Below are 21,298 nucleotides of genomic sequence, written 5' to 3'. Positions count from 1 at the left end.
CGGCACAGAAAGAAGTCATTCTGCAATGAACACTTCCAGTGTAACATAACTGTTGTTTTGGCAAAGTTGAGAACCTGACCAACCATAGAACCTCGAGAGAGTACACTGTACGTGACTGATCACAGTAGAACACAACGCAAAGTCCGAAATTATATGAACAGAAAAAGCAAAGAAAACGGAAAATCATTTGGTACACCCCCCCCCCCCACACCCCCACACCCCCTTCAGCAAGAATGTGAAAAGAAATGTAGGCAAGCACTTCCTGGAACTTATCAACAAACATTTTCCAAAGGACAGCAAACTCAATAAAATATTCAACAGATCATCAGTTAAAGTCAGCTACAGTTGCATGAAGAACATCCATCAAATAATCAAGGCACATAACAGCAAGGTGATGAAGTCAGCCAACCAATCAACCAAATCAAAGGACTGTAACTGCAGACAAAAAGCCAATTGCCCAATGAACGGTAAATGCCTCACTCGTGACGTAGTCTATAAGGCCACGGTTACAACAGATACCAATGATGTAACCTACATTGGGTTAGCAAGCGGTCCCTTCAAGACAAGGTATAACCCCCAGAATTGAGAAATATGAAAAAGAGACAGAACTCTCCAAACACATCTGGAAGTTAAAAAGAAACAAAACCAATTACAAAATCAAATGGGACATAATCAAGAAATCAAACACCAACAAAAGAGACTCAGGGATTTGCAATCTATACATGGAAGAGAAGCTCGAGATTCTCATGCTAACATCTAACAAGCTGAACAAAAGAAGCGAGCTCATTTCCACCTGTCGCCATGGTAAACCCCCAAGCCGAGCAAAAAAGAAAGGGTCAAACTAAAAACCATGTTTCATCATGCCTGATGATCGTACGCAATACCATGGGTGCGTGAAACTCAGAGTTGCAAAATGATATAAGGAAAGTGTATACAAATCTGTATATATATATATATATATATATATATATATATATATATATATATATATATTGCTTACATGTATTACATAATTTCGTCAATATGTGGATATATTAAGCACAAAGACACAAAAAGTTTACGAAAGATGAATTGGTGCCTTGATGTATTCAACGAGAACGATTCTTGTATTTGTCCTGATCGTGATGTGTATCATCGTTTAATGTTTGGAGGCGATTTTACATTCCTTATATCAGCTAACGGCCCTCTTTGTGAAAATCACAAATGAAGACTAATAAAATCAATTTTAAGACCGCATAGACCATAAAACCAACATAGGGAAATTGGGTATAGGGAAAATGGTGAAAACAAAATTAAATAGATTTTAATACAAAATTATAGTACTAAACAACTTGCCTGAACACAAGCAGTACCCAACTTGTTTGACCGTATTTAGTGTGTTGTGGACTGTCGAATGGGACTCATGTGTGTGCGTAGGGTACACATATCTATTGCAAGTTTTAGTATTCATACACTTCCTCTTTTTGTGTTGATATGATTTCTATTTTCGTACATGATATGATTTCTTTCTTTTCTTTGGCTGCTCTGTTTATAATTATATGTAAATTGATAAAGTTCGGCCTCGCTATTGCATCTCTTGGCTACAAGGAGATCTACAACAGATAGCCGGATCTAACTGCAATTCTTGTTTTATCCAAGCCCGGGCTTGACATTCCAGGAACTGGATTCAGGTTGATTGCAAGATAGACACAACTCGTCATAGTGATTGTTGTGAATTTCTCAAAGTTTTGTTTGTTTGTTAGTTGTTTAACGCCGCAATCAACAACATTGCAGCTATATGAAGGCGGTCTGTAAATAATCGAGGCTGGACCAGACAATCCAGTGACTGACATCATGAGCATCGATCCACGCAATTGGGATACGATGACTTGCATCAAACAAGTCAGCGAGCCTGACCACCCGATCCCAGTAGTCGCCTCTTACGACAAGCGCAGTCGCCCTTTTACGCCAAGGATGTGTTGCTGAAGATCTGTTCTACCCCGGATCTTCACGGGTCCATAGATGCAGGGAATTGTGTATCGTCATTCCGACAGCATACAATGCCAACTCAACAAGGATACTCAATGTCTCCTCAAAGTTGGTGTTGTTGCATTAGGTGTTTAAGAGGTCGCCTTCTGCCTAGGCAATTTCGGACGACCTGCCCCTGTGGGACTCCTGTGTGTGAGAAGGGTTCACATATCTATTGTGAGTTCGGTGTTCACATAATTTCTGTTTTTGAATTGATATGATTTCTGTTTTCTTATATTGATATGATTTCATTTTTATCCTTGGCTGCTCTGTTTATATACGTTCGAGCAGCTGTCCATCTCTCAGAAATAGAGTTAGTTTGGCCTTCGCTATTGCATCTCTTGGCTTTAGGAGATCTATGACAGATAGCGGATCTAACTGCAATTCTTGTTTTAACCTAGCCCGGGCTGGGGCATGGTCTTGACATTCTAGTAACACGTGGTCAATGGTTTCAGCCTGATTGCAAGATGAACACTCTTGTCATAGTGCTTTCTGTGACCAAGTCTGAGGCGTGAGATAGCAATTTCAATTTTCCTTTCATTTGAGTATGAGTTTGGCTTTTGTTGGACCTTGGGTTGAATTTTGTATAGCCATCTGCCGATCTTACTTGCGTCCCATTCGGCTTGCCGTCTTTCTGCTATGGAGGCTTTGATTTTGCTTTTTATCTCTAGTTTACTAAAGGGAATAGGCTGTATATCAGCTTTGTCTAGAGCTAGCTTCGCCAGTGAGTCTGCTTTTTCAAAGTAATATGGTAAGGTACTTAGAGTACATGTAAGATTATACTCAGGTTAGGGAGATGTTTAATCGGTATAACGTGTTATTATTCTCCTAACAATGTATAATGCAAAACAAACTCAACGGTTAAAAGGTCTTGCATAATTAAACACCCGCAACCCGACACAGATCAAACGCAACTTACAAACACAATCATAATCTGGTTAATCTGTATCACTCAACCAGTTGGAGTTGCTTATTCTGCCCACAGTATGACAGTATGGAACAGCTCAGTAATTTGTAGGTTAGACCAGGCAGGTACACTGGTCACACTTGACTGGTGTGTCTGACGATTAGGTCGTCTGATAATTGGGTTACAGGCCGGCAAAGCCACATTTCGAAAATAGATAGCCCAAATTGATGTGGCTCTCGCGGCAATGGTTATGGTTGCGTGATTGTATAATGTGGCTCTCGCGGCTATGCTGTCAAAACATGCTTTGTGATTCTAACAGGTTACCGTATATAACAAAACAAGTCTTGTTTTCTCATTTTCTATTCAACAAGCATAACATATTCATCAAAACTTTACATTGATGAATATGAATAGCATATAAATATCATAATGCAGATGAAGGAGGTCGCCCACGTGGTCAGCATATTCCATCTCACTCAGGTGTGGGTTCAGGAGCTGGATCTTGAGGGACGCAATACGTGCATCGATTGCCTTGTACTTCTTTCTTCGTGAAGGTTCTGATCACTCTTGTCACCAGCTTCTTCACCTCCTCATCTTCCTTATAGTCCAACACCAGACCTTCTTTCTGCACCCTCCTCCAGATACATTGGGTGAAGTGAAAGAAACATCCTCTAACTAATGTCCCAGGAAATACCTCAGTCACGGCATTGTGAGCTGCACGTTCAAAGTCCAACTGAATTGTAAGTGGGGCAAACTCTAGACCTCCTCTACTAGCAAAATCTCACAGGTACTGAAACATGTTGACATAACTTTTGTTCGATTGGACAACAAACAGTAAACTAATGGAAACATATAGCCAAACACCTCAGCATGTAAACAATAAATCTGATCAAACAACTTGGGACAGGCATAAAATGTACCATCACAAAATACAATGTCTGCAGTACACAAATGTTCAATGTTCTTGTCTGTAGTGAAGATGATGATGTCGTCACTAACACGGTGTAGGAACTGGTCGCCTCCCTCAGTCTGGGAGTACCGCGCTTAGTAATTTAAATGTGGGACACTCATATAAAGGTATCGGTAATCGGATTAATTAATTACCCGCTAGAATAGACGAAATGCACTCAGCTGAAAATGTGGCTTTACCGGCAATAGCCATTTCTGAAATGTGGCTCTCCCGGCTAGACACCGATAATTGGGAGTGAACCATAGCAAGTACAGCGGAATATCTGAGAAACTAATTGCTCCTTTTATGGGACCGATTAGTTTTATGACCGCCGGGCCTCGGCACAAACGTGCTGTTGGAAGACAAGTTATACATGTACATCCCATGTGGTGACTGTTTTTCAATATTCATATTCTAAATTCATTCATAATACCACAACATTTTAACTCCTTGAAGCTTTAAAATGACTTCAATACGTACAATAGATTGAACAAGAACAAATAATATATTGCGGATTATTCAATCATTGTCTCTTATCAGCCGCTACGTTTGTATCGTTTGCATTGTACAAAGAAATCGTTTGACTGTCCTTTAGCGAAAATTACGAAAAAGGTGTTATATGTTCTTTTCATTTTTACTGTAAGCTGTATTTACGAGGCAAAGGAAGCTAACAACATTTTGGAAATGCAATATACTAAATGTAACGTTGATCCTATTATATGTGTGGCAGTTTGTGAGTGTAACACAGATATACAAATGTAGCTATACATGAACAGGACTGGCACCAACACATACGCTTCATGGCTCGCTAGTAATATCAACACAAACTCATGCTGGAGAAGACTGAACAATTCAACGTCGAGCTAGAAGTAGGTCATATGTTTCCCACGTTGAAACATTGTAATGTGCACCACGAACATCAATACTGATAATTGGAAAGCTGCTAATTAAGACTTCCAAATAATAACTCGTGTGTACACGCTTCATATTTAGTTCAGGTTTGTGTTCCGCAGACAAAGATAGTCTAGTTGGTAATGTACGAGAACAGACAACCATATTCATGCAGGAACGTAGCTGTTCAAACATGTACTGTGACCACGGTGTAGTAGCATCGGCCATTATTGTTGTGGTCGTTGCACTGGGCAACCTGATAAACATTATACATGTGCCAGTGTGTGTGGCAGGAGTCATGAATGCAGACATTCAAAACAAGCAAGATGTACATTGACTGAGTGTGGGGACCACCTCAAACAATACATTGACTTCCGCATCACCGCAATGTCACACAGTGTGTGGACCACCTCAAACAATACATTGACTTCTGTATCACCGTACTGTCATACAGTGTGTGGACCACCTTAAACAATACATTGACTTCTGTATCACCGTACTGTCACACAGTGTGTGGACAGCCTCAAACAATACATTGACTTCCGCATCACCGTACTGTCACACAGTGTGTGGACCACCTCAAACAATACATTGACTTCTGTATCACCGTACTGTCACACAGTGTGTGGACCACCTCAAACAATATGTTGACTTCTGTATCACCGTACTGTCACACAGTGTGTGGACCACCTTAAACAATACATTGACTTCTGTATCACCGTACTGTCATACAGTGTGTGGAGCACCTCAAACAATACATTGACTTCTGTATCACCGTACTGTCACACAGTGTGTGGACCACCTCAAACAATACATTGACTTCTGTATCACCGTACTGTCACACAGTGTGTGGACCACCTCAAACAATACATTAACTTCTGCATCACCGTACTGTCACACAGTGTGTGGACCACCTCAAACAATGCATTGACTTCCGCATCACCGTACTGTCACACAGTGTGTGGACTACCTTAAACAATGCATTGACTTCTGTATCACCGTACTGTCACACAGTGTGTGGACCACCTTAAACAATGCATTGACTTCTGTATCACCTTAATGTCTCACAGTGTGTGGACCACCTTAAACAATACATTAACTTCTGCATCACCGTACGGTCACACAGTGTGTGGACCACCCCAAACAATATATTGACTTCCGCATCACCGTACTGTCACACAGTGTGTGGACCACCTTAAACATTACATTGACTTCTGTATCACCGTACTGTCACACAGTGTGTGGACCACCTCCGGCAATACATTGACTTCTGTATCACCGTACAGTCACACAGTGTGTGGACCACCTTAAACAATACATTGACTTCCGCATCACCGTACTGTCACACAGTGTGTGGACCACCTTAAACAATACATTGACTTCTGTATCACCGTACTGTCACAGTTTGCATGGGTGTTTTCACCTGTGATAGAAGTCATTGACCCTCATTGCCTAAATTCGTCAATGTGCACTCTGTGGAATGGCAGTCGTATCATCAACGTGAACGTGAACGTTCTCCATGGTTTTCGCTAAAGATTTCTTGTTTTCAATACACACATACAGGGTGACTTGAAGAGTGCAAAGATAGAATGCATCTTTTCCTCGCCGTTCCTGTAGCTAAGGCTGACTGGTAGTAGACAGGTGAGAAAGAAATTTTAACTATTTTGGAGAAAAACACAGACACCCCCACCCCCACCTCCACCCCCACCCTCACCCTCACCCCCAACTACCCCCTCCAGCGACGTGTCCCATTATGCAAACTGAAATATGTGCAGAAAATAGATCTCCTACTGTCATGGGTATCTTCGTACTGCCAAGTTTTATTAAACGCCCATTGTTTGGAAATATTCATTGTAGTGTCATGTCGCCAGAGCTTTTGTCGATATATTCCGTTGTCCGCCGTTGTTACACCTGACAACACGGCTGCGCGACTCGGGGGAAATCAATTATGGAGATCTTTCGACGAATGTCGACCTTCGTTGGTGTGAGTGAGTGTAGTATTACGCTGCTTTTAACAGTATTCGAGCATGAATAGTCTTCACACATATTCGAGAATCAAACCCAGGTTTTCTGCGTCCACTACACTACACCAGCATATTTATTTTTGCAAGTTAAACATCATATATTGAGCTTAATTCAAAAGAATAGGCGTATCAAAACTTGTACAGGTCAACGAACGATAGTAAAATGTTTCAAGGCATTTTTGAAGTAATTGTCCTTTGGTTTGGCGCATCCATCACTGATTGATGTGTTCGACTATCACCTTCCCTCACATTCTTCACAGTTACTTTCGTCGGCCCTTGTGGATTGATATGAGTGCAAATGGTATTCACGACTTTGAGAGCAAGCGATCGAACGCTACAGTGTTATACGAGTAATCAAAGGAGAAGTGGCCTCATTAGCGCCAGTCATTTATAAACAAAAAAGAGATAGGTCTAGCATCAACGATGCATCTGTTCTTGGACTTGGGAGATGCATCCACTTACACAGGACATCATACCACCATTAACACAGGACATCATACCATCATTAACACAGGACAACATGCCACCACCTTCACAGGACATCATGTCACCACCATCACAGGACATCATGCCACCCCCATCACAGGACATCATACGCCCATTAACACAGGACAACATGCCACCACCATCACAGGACATCATGCCACCATTAACACAGGACAACATGCCACCACCATCACAGGACATCATGCCACCACCATCACAGGACATCATGCCACCACAATCACATGACATCATACCACCATTAACACAGGACAACATGCCACAACCATCACAGGACATCATGCCTCCATTAACACAGGACAACATGCCACAACCATCACAGGACATCATGCCACCGCCATCACAGGTCATCATACCACCATTAACACAGAACAACATGCCACCACCATCACAGGACATCATGCCTCCTTTCACACAGGACAACATGCCACCACCATCACAGGACATCATGCCACCACCATCACAGGACAACATGCCACTACCATCACAGGACATCATGCCACCACCATCACAGGACAACATGCCACAACCATCACAGGACATCATGCCACCATTAACACAGGACAACATACCAACATCATCACAGGACATCATGCCACCACCATCACAGGACATTATGCCACCACCATCACAGGATATCATGCCACCACCATCACAGGACAACATGCCACCACCATCACAGGACATCATACCACAATCACAGGACATCATACCACCATCACAGGACATCATACCACCATTAACACAGGACAACATGCCACCACCATCACAGGACATCATGCAACCATTAACACAGGACAACATCATGCCACCACCATCACATGACATCATGCCACCACCAATACAGGACATCATACCACCACCATCACAAGACAACATACCACCACCATCACAGGACATCATGCCACCACCATCACAGGACAACATGCCACCACCATCACAAGACAACATACCACCACCATCACAGGACATCATACCACCACCATCACAGGACATCATACCATCACAGGACATCATACCACAACCATAACAGGGCATCATGCTAAGATTAACACAGGACATCATACCACAATTAACACAGGACAACATGCCACCACAATCACAGGACACCATACCATCATCATCAAAGGACATCATGCCACCACCATCACAGGACATCATGCCACCACCATCACAGGACATCATACGATCACCATCACAGGACATCATGCCACCACCATCACTGGACATCATACCACCATCGTCACAGGACATCATGCCAAGATTAATACAGGACAACATGCCACCACAATCACAGGACATCATACCACCACCATCACAGGACATCATACCATCACCATCACAGGACATCATACCACCACCATAGCAGGGCATCATGCTAAGATTAACACAGGACATCATACCACAATTAACACAGGACAACATGCCACAACAATCACAGGACATCATACCATCATCATCAAAGGACATCATGCCACCACCATCACTGGACATAAAACCACCATCATCACAGGACATCATACCACCACCATCACAGGACATCATGCCACCACCATCACAGGACAGCATACCATCATCACAGGACATCATACCACCACCATCACAGGACATCATACCACCACCATCACAGGACATCATACCACCACCATAACAGGGCATCATGCTAAGATTAACACAGGACATCATACCACAATTAACACAGCACAACATGCCACAACAGTCACAGGGCATCATACCATCATCATCACAGGACATCATACCATGACCATCACATGACATCATGCCATTACCATCACAGGACATCATGCCACCACCATCACAGGACATCATGCCACCACCATCACCGGACATAAAACCACCATCATCACAGGACATCATACCACCACCATCACAGGACATCATGCCACCACCATCACAGGACAACATACCATCATCACAGGACATCATGCCACCACCATCACAGGACGACATACCACCACCATCAGATGACATGATACCACCATCACAGGACATCATGCCACTATTAACACAGGACATTATGCCACCACCATCACGGGACATCATGCCATTAGCATCACAGGACATCATACCACCACCATCACAAGACATCATACCACCATCACAGGACATCAAGCCACCACCATAACAGGGCATCATGCTAAGATTAACACAGGACATCATACCACAATTAACACAGGACAACATGCCACCACAATCACAGGACATCATACCCCCATCACAGGACATCATGCCACCATTTACACAGGACATCATACCACCATTAACACATGACATCATACCACCATCACAGGATATCGTACCACCATTATCACAGGACATCATACCACCATTATCACAGGACAACATGCTATCACCATCACAGGACAACATGCTATCACCATCACAGGACATCATGCTATCACAATCACAGGACATCATACAACCATTAAGACGGGACAACATGCCACCATTATCAATTCAGCGGATACAAGAAACTTAAGAACGCTGAAAAAAAAACTAAATGTAAAAAATGCGCCCAAACCGATTGCCCAGGCACATGCTCTCCCTGGTGCATCCATTGCAAATGCATAAAACATATAACACTCTCAAACCAGTGTCCGCACAGACATGCCCTAACACAACAGGCCAACAAACACATAAACATAGATTCGGCCAAAATCCAAACAAGAAAATATGCACCACCTACATCCAAACCTCTCCTCCCCACACCACACTCAAACACCACACACAAACTCTCGGATTCAATCTGGGGCAACCACATAGAAACCGCACCCACCACTTCCACACATCACCTCACACAGCTACCTACCAACTCCCCCATAACATCAACACCCGCATGCAAAGCAAACAGCAAAACCACAGACACACAACGACCCTCAGCCAGACTCTCTACAGCCCACAAGGCAACAACACTTCCCCACAAGCAAGCACAACAAAAAAAACTCAAACACTGAGGAAACCACAGCTACACCCAAAACGCAAGCACAAACTCAACCCCCCCACACCACAAACACATCCACAAGCCTCCCCAATGAAAACTCAAACAATAAAAACCAACCTAACCGACGAAGACGAGTATTCTTCCACCGAGAAAATAAATGAAATCACTTTCTCAGCCCCTAAAACCAACAAAAACTTCAGGCGCCAAAATCCTCAATTAACTAGCACTAAAACTCTTAATAACCTCACACTACTCCTAGCCTACATGCATAAGCAAAACTCACCAAATGCTAGTACTAAAGCTTTTCACTCAGTAGCGCAAAAATTAAAACTCACAACTCTCTCCTTTGAGTTATTTCTCTCCCAACTTAGGGAAGCTACCAATTAAACAAAACCTAAAACTCAAAACAAACTAATAACCTCTCATCCCCCAAAATGGAAGGACTAAATATATTTCAGTGGGAAGCCAACGGATTAGCCTCCCACGGCCAGGAATTAAAAGCTAAATTCAAACGAGACAAAGGTCCACACATAGTATGTATACAGGAAACTAAATTCTCTACCAGATCTAAATTCACCCTACCAAACTATAACTCAATAAGAACTGACCGAGCCAAAACAAACCCAGGTAGAGCCGGAGGCGGCCTAATCATATACGTCAGGGAAGATTTAAGCTACAAAGAACTAAAAATAAACACACCAAACCTAGAAGCAAACGGTATCCAAATAACAAATAACAACCAAAAAATTAATACCATAAATATATACCACTGGGTAGAAAAACAGGTCAAACCTGAGGATTTAAACATCCTCCTCCAAATAGGCAATACATCTACAATCATCCTAGGAGACTTTAATGCCCAGGCTAACCTAGCTGACCTAGAAAGTAACGACCCCGAAATCTACTGTAAAAACCTCACTGACTACATAATAAACGCAGCTAAAAACTCCATTCCTTTCAAAACAACCAGCATAGGCAAACCCTCGGTTCCTTGGTGGAACGAGGAGATAGAACAAACTAGGCGTAAATGCAAATCCGCATTCAATAAAGCCAAACGTGACTTCAAACACCTAAAGATAGCACATGAACTAAATCACAAAGTACTAAGCTTAGTTAAAACAGCTAAAACAAGAGACTGGAAAAAAATTTAGCGAAGAAATTAACCATCATACAGACGCCAGAACAGTTTGGCGCAAAATCCACGCCATTCGGGGCATTAAACGTCATAAAAAAAACTCCCAAAATCAACAATTCAACAAACCCAACTGAAAAAGCTAATAACCTAGCAAATCACTTCTCGGCCGTCAGTAGCAATAGCAACTTCAACCAAAAATTCCAGGAACAACTAAAATCAGAAAGAAAATTTACCAAAGAGCCAACAGATAATAACCTAGAAATTAATCTCCATTTCACAATGGAAGAACTACTCCACGTCCTACAAAATAGGAAAAAGGGCACAGCCCCAGGCTTAGACCTTACTTCATACCAGATAATTAAACAACTTCCACCCAAACTACTCCAAACTCTTTCGAAACTCTATAACCTCATATATCTAAACGGACAGGTCCCATCACCTTGGAAACAAGACCTGGTCATACCAATCCCCAAACCCAATAAACCAGCTGACCAGGCTAATTCATACAGACCAATCTCCCTAAGTTCTAACTTATGCAAAGTAATGGAATCAATGGCCAAAAACAGGTTACAACACTACTTAGAACAAAACAACATAATAAACCCCGACCAAAGCGGTTTCACTCCTGGACGCTCAACCTTAGATAACCTCGCCCGACTAGAGCAGGACATTAAAACAGGCCAACTTAACAAACAATATACTACAGGCATCTTTCTAGACTTCTCCAAAGCATTCGACATGGTTTGACATAACGGGCTAACACAAAAACTACAAAAAATAGGTCTTAAAGGTCAAATAATTAACTACATCCAAAGTTTCCTAACAAACCGCAAAATCACCGTGGGCATAGACCAAACGCTATCGGAACAATGTCCCCTAGAAAATGGCACTCCCCAGGGCAGCATCCTAAGCCCAACACCCTTCAATATTATGATTAACGATCTATTCGAGGGACTATCCCCCAAAGTAAACACATCAAAATTCGCGGATGATGGAGCCCCCTGGATCCGCACTAAAAGCATTAAAATGGCCCAAAACTTACTACAGAAATCTCTAAATAAAATACAAAAAATGGGCTGACAAATGGGGCTTCTCCCTAAACTCAGAAAAAACCACAGGAATAGTATTTAAACACAAAAATATGCAACCCGCCTCCCTAAACCTCCAACTAAACAACAAACCAATCAAATTCCAAAAACAAACCAAATTCTTAGGATTAATCTTCGATGAACATCTCACCTGGGATGCTCACATTGAAAACCTTGTAACCAGATGCAGCAAAGACCTAAACACGTTAAGATGCCTAACCGGCTCCAACTGGGGGGCCTCTAAAAACACCCTCCTCTCACTCTATATATCACTAATTAGATTCAAACTAGACTATGGCAGTGCCATTTACGACACCTTAAACAACTCTCTCATTAAAAAACTAGAATCAATCCAGTATCAGGCCCTAAAACTAATCACACGAACTCAACATGGCACCTCCTCCACCTCACTCCAGGCCTTAACAGGAGAAATGCCACTTAAACTACGTAGGGAACAACTTACCCTCTAACCCTCTAATCGAAAACTTAATAAAAATTAGCCCTAGAAACCAAGCCCTGGCCCGGAAACATCCACTACTTACTCCAATTTCCCAAAGAATAACCAATTACCTAAATGAACACAAAATAAATAATCTTAAACAAAACAATAAATCATCCAATATCTTCACTCCAAAACTTAAAATACCAAAAATAGACACAACAATAGCCGATACACTAAATAAACAGACCGATCCTAACATCGCTAAAACCACCACACTAGCATACATACATGAAAATTGGCCAAATTGGTGTCACATATACACAGACGGATCCTCAGATCCGATCTCAAAACACACAGGTTTCGGAGTCCACATCGCACAACCAACCAAAAACACACAATCTTACCGACTCCCAAACAACCAATCCATATTCACGGCCGAACTAATGTGCATGGCCTCAGCACTACACAATCAGCAATCTAAAAAACACCAAAAAATCCTCATCATAACCGACTCCCTCAGTGGACTACAAGCCCTCAAAAATAAAAACACTAAAAACCGCCCCAAACTAATAAATCAAATACTCAATAGCTCAAACAACTTAACTAAGGTAGGTAAACAAATAGAGTTCATTTGGATCCCCGCCCACGTAGGAATCTTTGGAAATGAAAAGGCAGATAAAGCAGCAAAATTATCCCTGAAACTCCCAGAAATAAGCTTAAACTTACCCAGCTCAAAATCAGAAATCAAAAGTGTCACTAAACAAAAAATCCACAAAAAATGGCAAAATATATACCAAAACTCAAATAGCCAAATCAGGAAAGTACTCGAAAAAAAACTAAATAAACCAAAAATACAACACCCATCCAAAAAAATCGACAGAATAATTACCAAACTACAAACAGGCCATACCAAACTAAATAATCACCGTAAAATAGCTAATCTACACACAACAGGAAACTGCCCACATTGCAAACAACAAGAAACACCAGAACACGTACTCATTCACTGCACACACTACCAAACACACCGAACAACACTACAGACCACCCTAAATCTTAAAACCGGACTTACACTAGAATCAATCCTAAATCCACAAAATAAATTAGAAAAATTCAAAGCCTTAGGCATATACCTAATAAAAACAGGACCAATTAGTCGCATTTAAACCCGAAATAAGATATTAAAACCAAAACTACCTTATTTAATAACCATCCAACACACACAGCTCCCTTAGTTCGCCCCCCACCCACTCATGGCATTCTTTCCAAATCTCAAAATTTCAAAATTACTATATAAGCAACCCCTAAAGCCCCCCTCCTGGGTTGCACAAACTCACTTTTCCCTTTTTGGAAACACATTAAATGGCCTGGCCGGGCCCGTGTGCGAACATACGCTTGCAGTCGGAAAGCGCACGTTAAATCGCCAATATAAGTAAGTAAGTAAGTAAGCCCTGTCCATCACATGCTTGATATAGGTGTTAGGATCTACACCGAAACGTCGCACTAATTGTAATAAAGAAGTTGTTCATCCATAGAACTCGTCTTACTTTAAAAGGTTACTCTGTATTTACTCAACATAGAGAAAATGCTATGAGAAGATCAGGCGGAATCGCCATTGCTGTCAAAAATTGCTATTCTAAGTACGTATCAGTACTTGACAAAAGAAATGAGTATATCCTGTGGGTTAAAATATCAAAAATATTGTTTAGTACAGACAAGGATATCTTCCTTGGGGTTGTATATATTCCCCCGGAAGGTTCAAGGTATTATACTTCCGACACTTTTTATGAATGTGAAAAGGATATTCTGGATCTGCTAAGTGAAAGCAAAAATATTATTTTAATTGGAGATTTTAACGCAAAAACAGGTTCTTTAAATGATTTTATTAGTTTCGATGAAAATCTTCTCAAAGAGCTTGATATGGATCTGGTTGAATTGTCTAGTGAATTTACACCGGATTATGTTTTTGATGGAAATTTTCCTAAATTAAGAAAATCTCAGGATTTAGGTAAAATTAATAATCATGGATACAAGTTTCTTGATATGTGTAAAAACCTGAATTTGTTTATTTGCAATGGAAGAATAGGTGATGACGGTTCGGAAGGCAGGGTAACATGTTGTGACAAAAGTACAGTTGATTATGTTTTGTGTAGTCAGTCATGCTTATCCTTATTTACAAACCTGAAAGTTTTACACCATAAGCCTTTGTACTCAGATGTCCATTGTCCCATACAATGTTACCTTAAATCTTCCACAATGAAACACGAAACCCCAGCTAACGATAACCAACATTCGGATCAACTTACAAATGCCCCATAACGTTATAATACTGACAAAAAAGACGATTTCATCCTTAATATTGACTTGACGGTAATTGATAAAATAACAAAAAGGGCTGAGTCAGCGCTAAAAGGTCACGGCGAGTCATTGACAAGACTGTAGATCACATTCTTATCCGGGTCGTTTAATGAATTTCAAATGTACTCTTTCCAATACTGAATGGTTTTCGTATCCCCAAGTTTCACAACCATAGGTTAGAATAGGCAAGATTAGAACATAAAAGGCTTCGAGAAGGCAATCAACAGATATTTAAATTCCGTGCTCTTTTTAATAAGCAGAACATGGCTTTTGTAGTTCTGTCAGCGAGGTTTTTAATTGCACATACAAAACGACGGTTTCGATGGAATAAAATACCAAGATAGACATAACTATTTACAATTTCTAAATCAACGGAGTTAAAATGAAACTTCAAATTCTGGGGTAGTTTGGTGCCTGATCCAAATATTAATATTTTAGTTTTGCAGGTGTTTACCTCTAATTTCCATTTTTTGCAATATTTGTGAAATGAATCAAGGGACTGTAACTTTGTTCCTTTTTAGTTTTTTAATGCAATATTTAATTTCTTGCAATGTTATTTCATTATTCAACGTACTTATATCGTAGTTCTTAAAATGATCATTATCTCCATTTTCAAAGTCATTTTGTGTATCATCTACATCAGTATTCAAGTTAGAGAAGTATTCATAAAATACGTCTGCATTGGGTTGCGTTTCAGTATCTTCGTTAGATTTTGGGTTTAACAGACTCCAATATTCTTTTGGGGAATGTTTAGAACGATCACGTAACAGCAGACTTGATGTAGTTTTCTGTTTATTTCTGGATTGGTTGATAACTTTCTTGTATGATTTGGCATGTTGTCTAAAGTTAAATTCATTTGGGGGGTTTCTTTTCTTTAAAAATAGTTTCCTTGATTTCTGATATTGTTTGCGCGCTTTTCGGCATTCGTAACCAAACCACGGTTTATGTTGTTTATTATTCGGTTTAGAGCCAGTTGCCTTCACACGCCGGGTAGATTTAACACCGAAAGTATTACGTGCGGCCTCGCAAAGCACGTGCGCGGTGTCATTGACAAGACTGTAGATCACATTCTTATCCTGGTCGTTTAATGAATTACAAATTGCCTTCAATCTTAGACACTCGACACCCGATTATATGTTGTATGGTGAATTTGGGAGATTTCCAATAAGTATACTCATATATAAGAGAATGATCTCGTTTTGACACAACCATATAAGTAATAATCGACATGTTATAAAATTTTCAACCCTAATATTGAAATACATAAATTATATAATAATTATATAAATAATAGATAACAATAGAAGCAACTGGGTGGAGTATTAAGAACATATTAAACAGGTGTGGCCTTTCTGTAGTTTTTAATCAACCGGATTCTGTAAGTCACGGCTGGTTAGTCTCAAAAATTGAAAACATTTTAAAAGATCAATTTATTCAAAAATGGAATGTCGATTTAACTACAAAGCTCCAAAGCTTGCAACTATAGAATTTACAAAACAAATTTCAAACTTGAACAATATCTTCTCTTATCACCAGAAATCTTTACTCCAATTTTAAAATTAAGAACACTAAATAATAATTTACCGATTGAGACTGGCCGCTGGGAGGGCATCCCACGCGAATATCGCACATGTAAGCTTTGTACCTCCCCTGCCATAGCCGACGAGTTCCACTACCTCTTTAGATGTGAATATTTTGACCAGCAAAGAAAAACATTAATTGATAATAGATATCTAAACTGGTCAAACATTATTTCCTTTAAGCATTTGATGTCAAATATGAGAACTTACAATCTTAAAAAACTGTCTAAATTTGTAAAAATATTACTTTCTGCACTAAAGTAAAACACTGTTGCCACTTGATCACATTGTATTTTTGTATATATGTATGCTATTATGTTGCTCATATACCACCGGTCGGCGGTTTGAGTTAATAAAGAACTTGAACTTGACCTTGACGGCGAAAAGGTATTCTAAGACTAGTAAATAAATTAGTAGAAGGATATGATTCGAGTAAACCCGATACACATATATTATATCTCGACGCCAACAATTTGTACGGATGGGCTATGAGCCAACCTCTACCCACGGGTGGTTTTGAGTGGGTCGATGTGAATGATATCCCCACATATTCCGATAAAGGGTACATACTAGAAGTTGACTTAGAATAACCATTAGAGTTAGACAAAGTCCGTAACTGTTATCCGCTAGCTCTCGAAAGATTAATGGTTAATAAAGATTGGACGTCGGAATATCAACACTCCTTGATGGGTAATATAAGGTTAGCTAACGTAGAAAAACTCGTACCAAATTTTATGGATAAGACAAAATATATAGGTCATTACAGAAATCTCCAGTTATATCTATCTATCACTAGGCATAAAATAAAGAAAATACTCAAAGTTCTTAAGTTTAAATAAAGACCTTGGATGGAGCCCTATATAAGACTGAACACAGATTTAAGAAAGATAGCTTCCAGTGATTTCGAAAAGAATATAAGCTCATGAATAACTCCGTATTTGGTAAAACTATGGAGAATCAAAGGAAGTGTGTTGATGTTAAATTGGTCAGATCTAATGAGGAAGAAAGACTCAGGAAGTTATAGCCAGTCTGGCTTTTAACAGAAGCAAGATATTTGATAACGACTTAGCGGCGCTGCATATGTAGAAGTGTAATATAAAATTCAACAGACCGATGTACGTTGGTATGAGTATTCTTGACTTGTCAAAAGACTTAATGTATGACTTTTATTACAACGAACGTAAGAAGCCATACGGTGGTAGGTGCGAGGTGCTATATACCGAACAGATTCTTCGTTGATGGAAATACAAACCGAGGATGCGTATAAAGATGTGGCAGAAATAAGAGATAGACCAAATCGGATCGGATGCACGACATAGGCCTCCTTCGAGTTCACCGGGCTGGTATAAATATCTTACACTCTTACTCTATCCGGAAGTTTTGTTCTTTGCCTCACTTCGGTGCTGAAGATTCGGAAGTCACAAATTTCATTTTAATCGCATCGGATGGTTACTTCCTGACTAATCTCGTTACTTCATTATTTGGCGCTGATACAACAGCTGATAATCGTGTCACCCATTCGGTTGATCTTAATCGATCCGATTTCATTTCAATCCCATACTGATATCCAAACAAACGTTCTGCTAATGTCTGGTTAAATCTTTCAACAATAGCTTGACTACAATGAGCCTCTTTTTTCACCACGCCGTATTTCGACATCGTGTTTTGTTAATAGTTTAGTTACTGATCTCATAAACTTGCGACCAGGATCTACTTGAAATAGCTTGGGCCATTTTAGTGGTCCGCGTTTATATATGCGGCTCAGTGCCTTAGCTACCTCTGTTGAATCTTTTGAGGTTAATGGTTCAGCCTCTTTGTATCGACTAGCCACATCCACTTCGATGTATCTATATGTCTTCCCCTTATCATGGGGAAGAAACAAGAGGTCAGCCTAAAGAACTTCATTCGTTGTAAAAATATCAAACTTCTTTCTCGGTATATAACGCGGTGCCGGTAAGTATATTTGCCACATCGCTTGTTTAGTTAACCAATCCTTGGCCACATCTTTAGATACCTTAGCCGCAGTGGCTAATTTTTGAATTGCTCCTATACCTTTCCAATATCCTCGTGGGCTATAGTAAATTTTATCCATTATTAATTAATATTGATGAATCTTTTAATACGATTCATGACGATCGCATCATCGTTTTTGCACTAAAAAGTACCTCTATAGTATTGGTATTGGATATAAATCAGGCTCCAGTGGAAGTGAGCTAGAACCCCCATTGTCTATACTATCCCCTTTAATCGCCCCTAACTTCGGAGATCTGGGCTCTCCGCGGGATTACATTGGAATACTCAACCCGATTGTCATCCACATGGCATCAAACATTAGCCGACATTGAACTGATGACTGATGATCTGACGTGGTGACGTCAAGGGGGTCACCGGTTTGAATGGGACGATCATTTAAACAGTGGGGGTGGGTGTATTGCGATTTTTTGGGTCGGTCGGTCCGACGTTGGTTATTTTCGACCTGGCGCTATGAGACTCTTTTGACCATTACCCTCCTTCATCTGTGTGAAAATGTGTCAAACAGCTGTTCTCAACCAAGATATATCATGGTATGTAGAATATGTGTGAATCCATTTGTCAATGTCATGACACAAGACATAATCAAAATGAATTACTGACTATCTCTCAAGGAAACATCATGTACGTGTGTACATAACTAATTATGAAGGCTCAGCTTAAATTATCCAAAACGTATCCAGGCCTTATCCATATTATTTCTTGAAGACGATTTACCAGGTTGTAATTACAAACTGATTGCATGAAATGTTTGGACAAGAACCCCACAGCACATTGACCTTGTTGGCAACCCATGGCTTGACAAACATATCGAGTGGTAACGTCGCCCTGTGTTGACCCTGTTGTCACCAACACACTGTGTTGCCAACCGCGCGCCCTGACCCTCAAACCCTGAACGTCTTACCCAAGGTGCGCTGATAGTGCGGTATAATGCATATTATACTTTAACTCCAAATTGCTTGTATTGTGCTACATTATACAATTGTATAATGCTTCGTCATGTTTGTTCTCTATACCACTATTGTGTGTTTTGAGAATAAACTCTGTTCTGTTCTGTTCTGTTGTAGGTTGGGTGAGATCGTGTCAGTATACCGTATATCCGTAACGGAAACCCAACCACGCTCACCTCGGCTATCCTCATACTCGTTGGAGCGAGGGGTTCTTTGTCACGACGTTTCAAAGCAGCTTAATTAGGTGAATCATTCCAGCTTGGGTCGCAAATATTCAAACGAAATTCACCTGATGAAGGGACAAGACGTAGCTCTGTAGTCGGGACAAAGAATAAAAGAAGGCGTTGTCCATAAAATGTATCATATATACATATTCTTCTAAATGAAAGACTTGATACTGATCGGACTGCATAACAGATTCTATTGAGTGTACATGGTGACGCGAAGGTCTATTCGCCAAGACTGATCACGCTGGTGCAACTATATCGATTAACAGCAACATCGTGAAAAGATCAATATGAGCACACCCTTATGTATGTACATCACGCGACAGCGTTTGACTGTGCTGACGTTTCCAAATGTAACGCAAATCTGTGGTGCCAATTCCCTGTTTTCACTTCTACGTGATGTTATTTTCACAGGTGAACAAATGACTTGCCTTTCATGTGTTGGTGACTTGTGCATCGGCGGGGCAGGAAACGCTCCTGTTAGCAGAGATATCTTATGGTTATGGAAAGGGTTTTGTCGCTTTTATTTACCAGGGTGTCGTTTTGCACAACATCCATAGACCCACGGCTGTATACACTGTAGCATATATCTACAGCATCTCAGAAGTCTTCATGAATAGTGCCTGGCAGGTTTCTGTTTGATATTGTAAGCCCCTTTCAGCAATATGCCTTCAACATCCCAGGGAGTACCTTAAAACTTTGTGTCCATTTCGGGAAGGGTCGGAAGTCGGATTGGCCAATGGTCAAGGCCGCCTCATAATTGTGAATTAAGAATAACTGTTGTGTCCCTTTGGACAGTGCTAAGATCCGCTCATAACGGCTTCGAATCCCGATTGGCCCCGATAATGATAGATCCGTGGGTTTCACCACAGTTATTAACGTATACGATCACTGTAATGTCCTCCCATACATGCTGACACACTAAAATGTGGCGTTAAATTACCCATGTCACTCGCTCACCTTTTCGTGAACTGTAATCGGATATCTCCGAGTGGCAACCGAAGGCTATCTCATAACTACTAGTAGAGATCCAGATTGTGTTTGAAGTGCGATGTTTGCCTAGCCATAGTGCTAAAAGGATTTACTCATCCAGACATTGTAAGCAAATATAGCCTGTCTCTACGAAAGCAACGTAATGTTTCATTCACATATATACGGTCCTATAAGAAATTATTTACGGTACAATCTTGAGCAGCATAAAATACTACCCACCCCGCCCCCCAAGAAGGCAGTTTTCATAAAT

The 21,298-nt window shown here is 40.6% G+C and overlaps 2 protein-coding genes across 2 annotated transcripts; both read left to right on the top strand.

The window, feature by feature from the left end:
* Window positions 1–7,298: 7,298 nt before the first annotated feature.
* Window positions 7,299–8,312, top strand: LOC139470047 (uncharacterized). Its single transcript, XM_071252337.1, has one exon. It carries the CDS (start codon window positions 7,299–7,301, stop codon window positions 8,310–8,312), a length of 1,014 nt encoding a protein of 337 aa, XP_071108438.1.
* A 750-nt stretch (window positions 8,313–9,062) lies between these two features.
* LOC139470046 (resuscitation-promoting factor RpfA-like) lies at window positions 9,063–9,428 on the top strand. Its single transcript, XM_071252336.1, has one exon. It carries the CDS (start codon window positions 9,063–9,065, stop codon window positions 9,426–9,428), a length of 366 nt encoding a protein of 121 aa, XP_071108437.1.
* The last annotated feature ends 11,870 nt before the right edge of the window (window positions 9,429–21,298 follow it).

This window comes from Haliotis cracherodii, unplaced genomic scaffold (assembly GCF_022045235.1).
Source record: "Haliotis cracherodii isolate W230 unplaced genomic scaffold, xgHalCrac1.p SCAF_20, whole genome shotgun sequence".
NCBI lineage: Eukaryota > Metazoa > Mollusca > Gastropoda > Lepetellida > Haliotidae > Haliotis > Haliotis cracherodii.
Note: the sequence above shows the minus strand (reverse complement) of the source record. Positions and strands in the feature narration are given on the sequence as shown.

What these genes read in the sequence shown, in the direction of transcription:
- LOC139470047 (XM_071252337.1), top strand. Translation starts at nt 7,299, where the DNA reads ATGCCACCACCTTCACAGGACATCATGTCACCACCATCACAGGACATC.
- LOC139470046 (XM_071252336.1), top strand. Translation starts at nt 9,063, where the DNA reads ATGCCATTACCATCACAGGACATCATGCCACCACCATCACAGGACATC.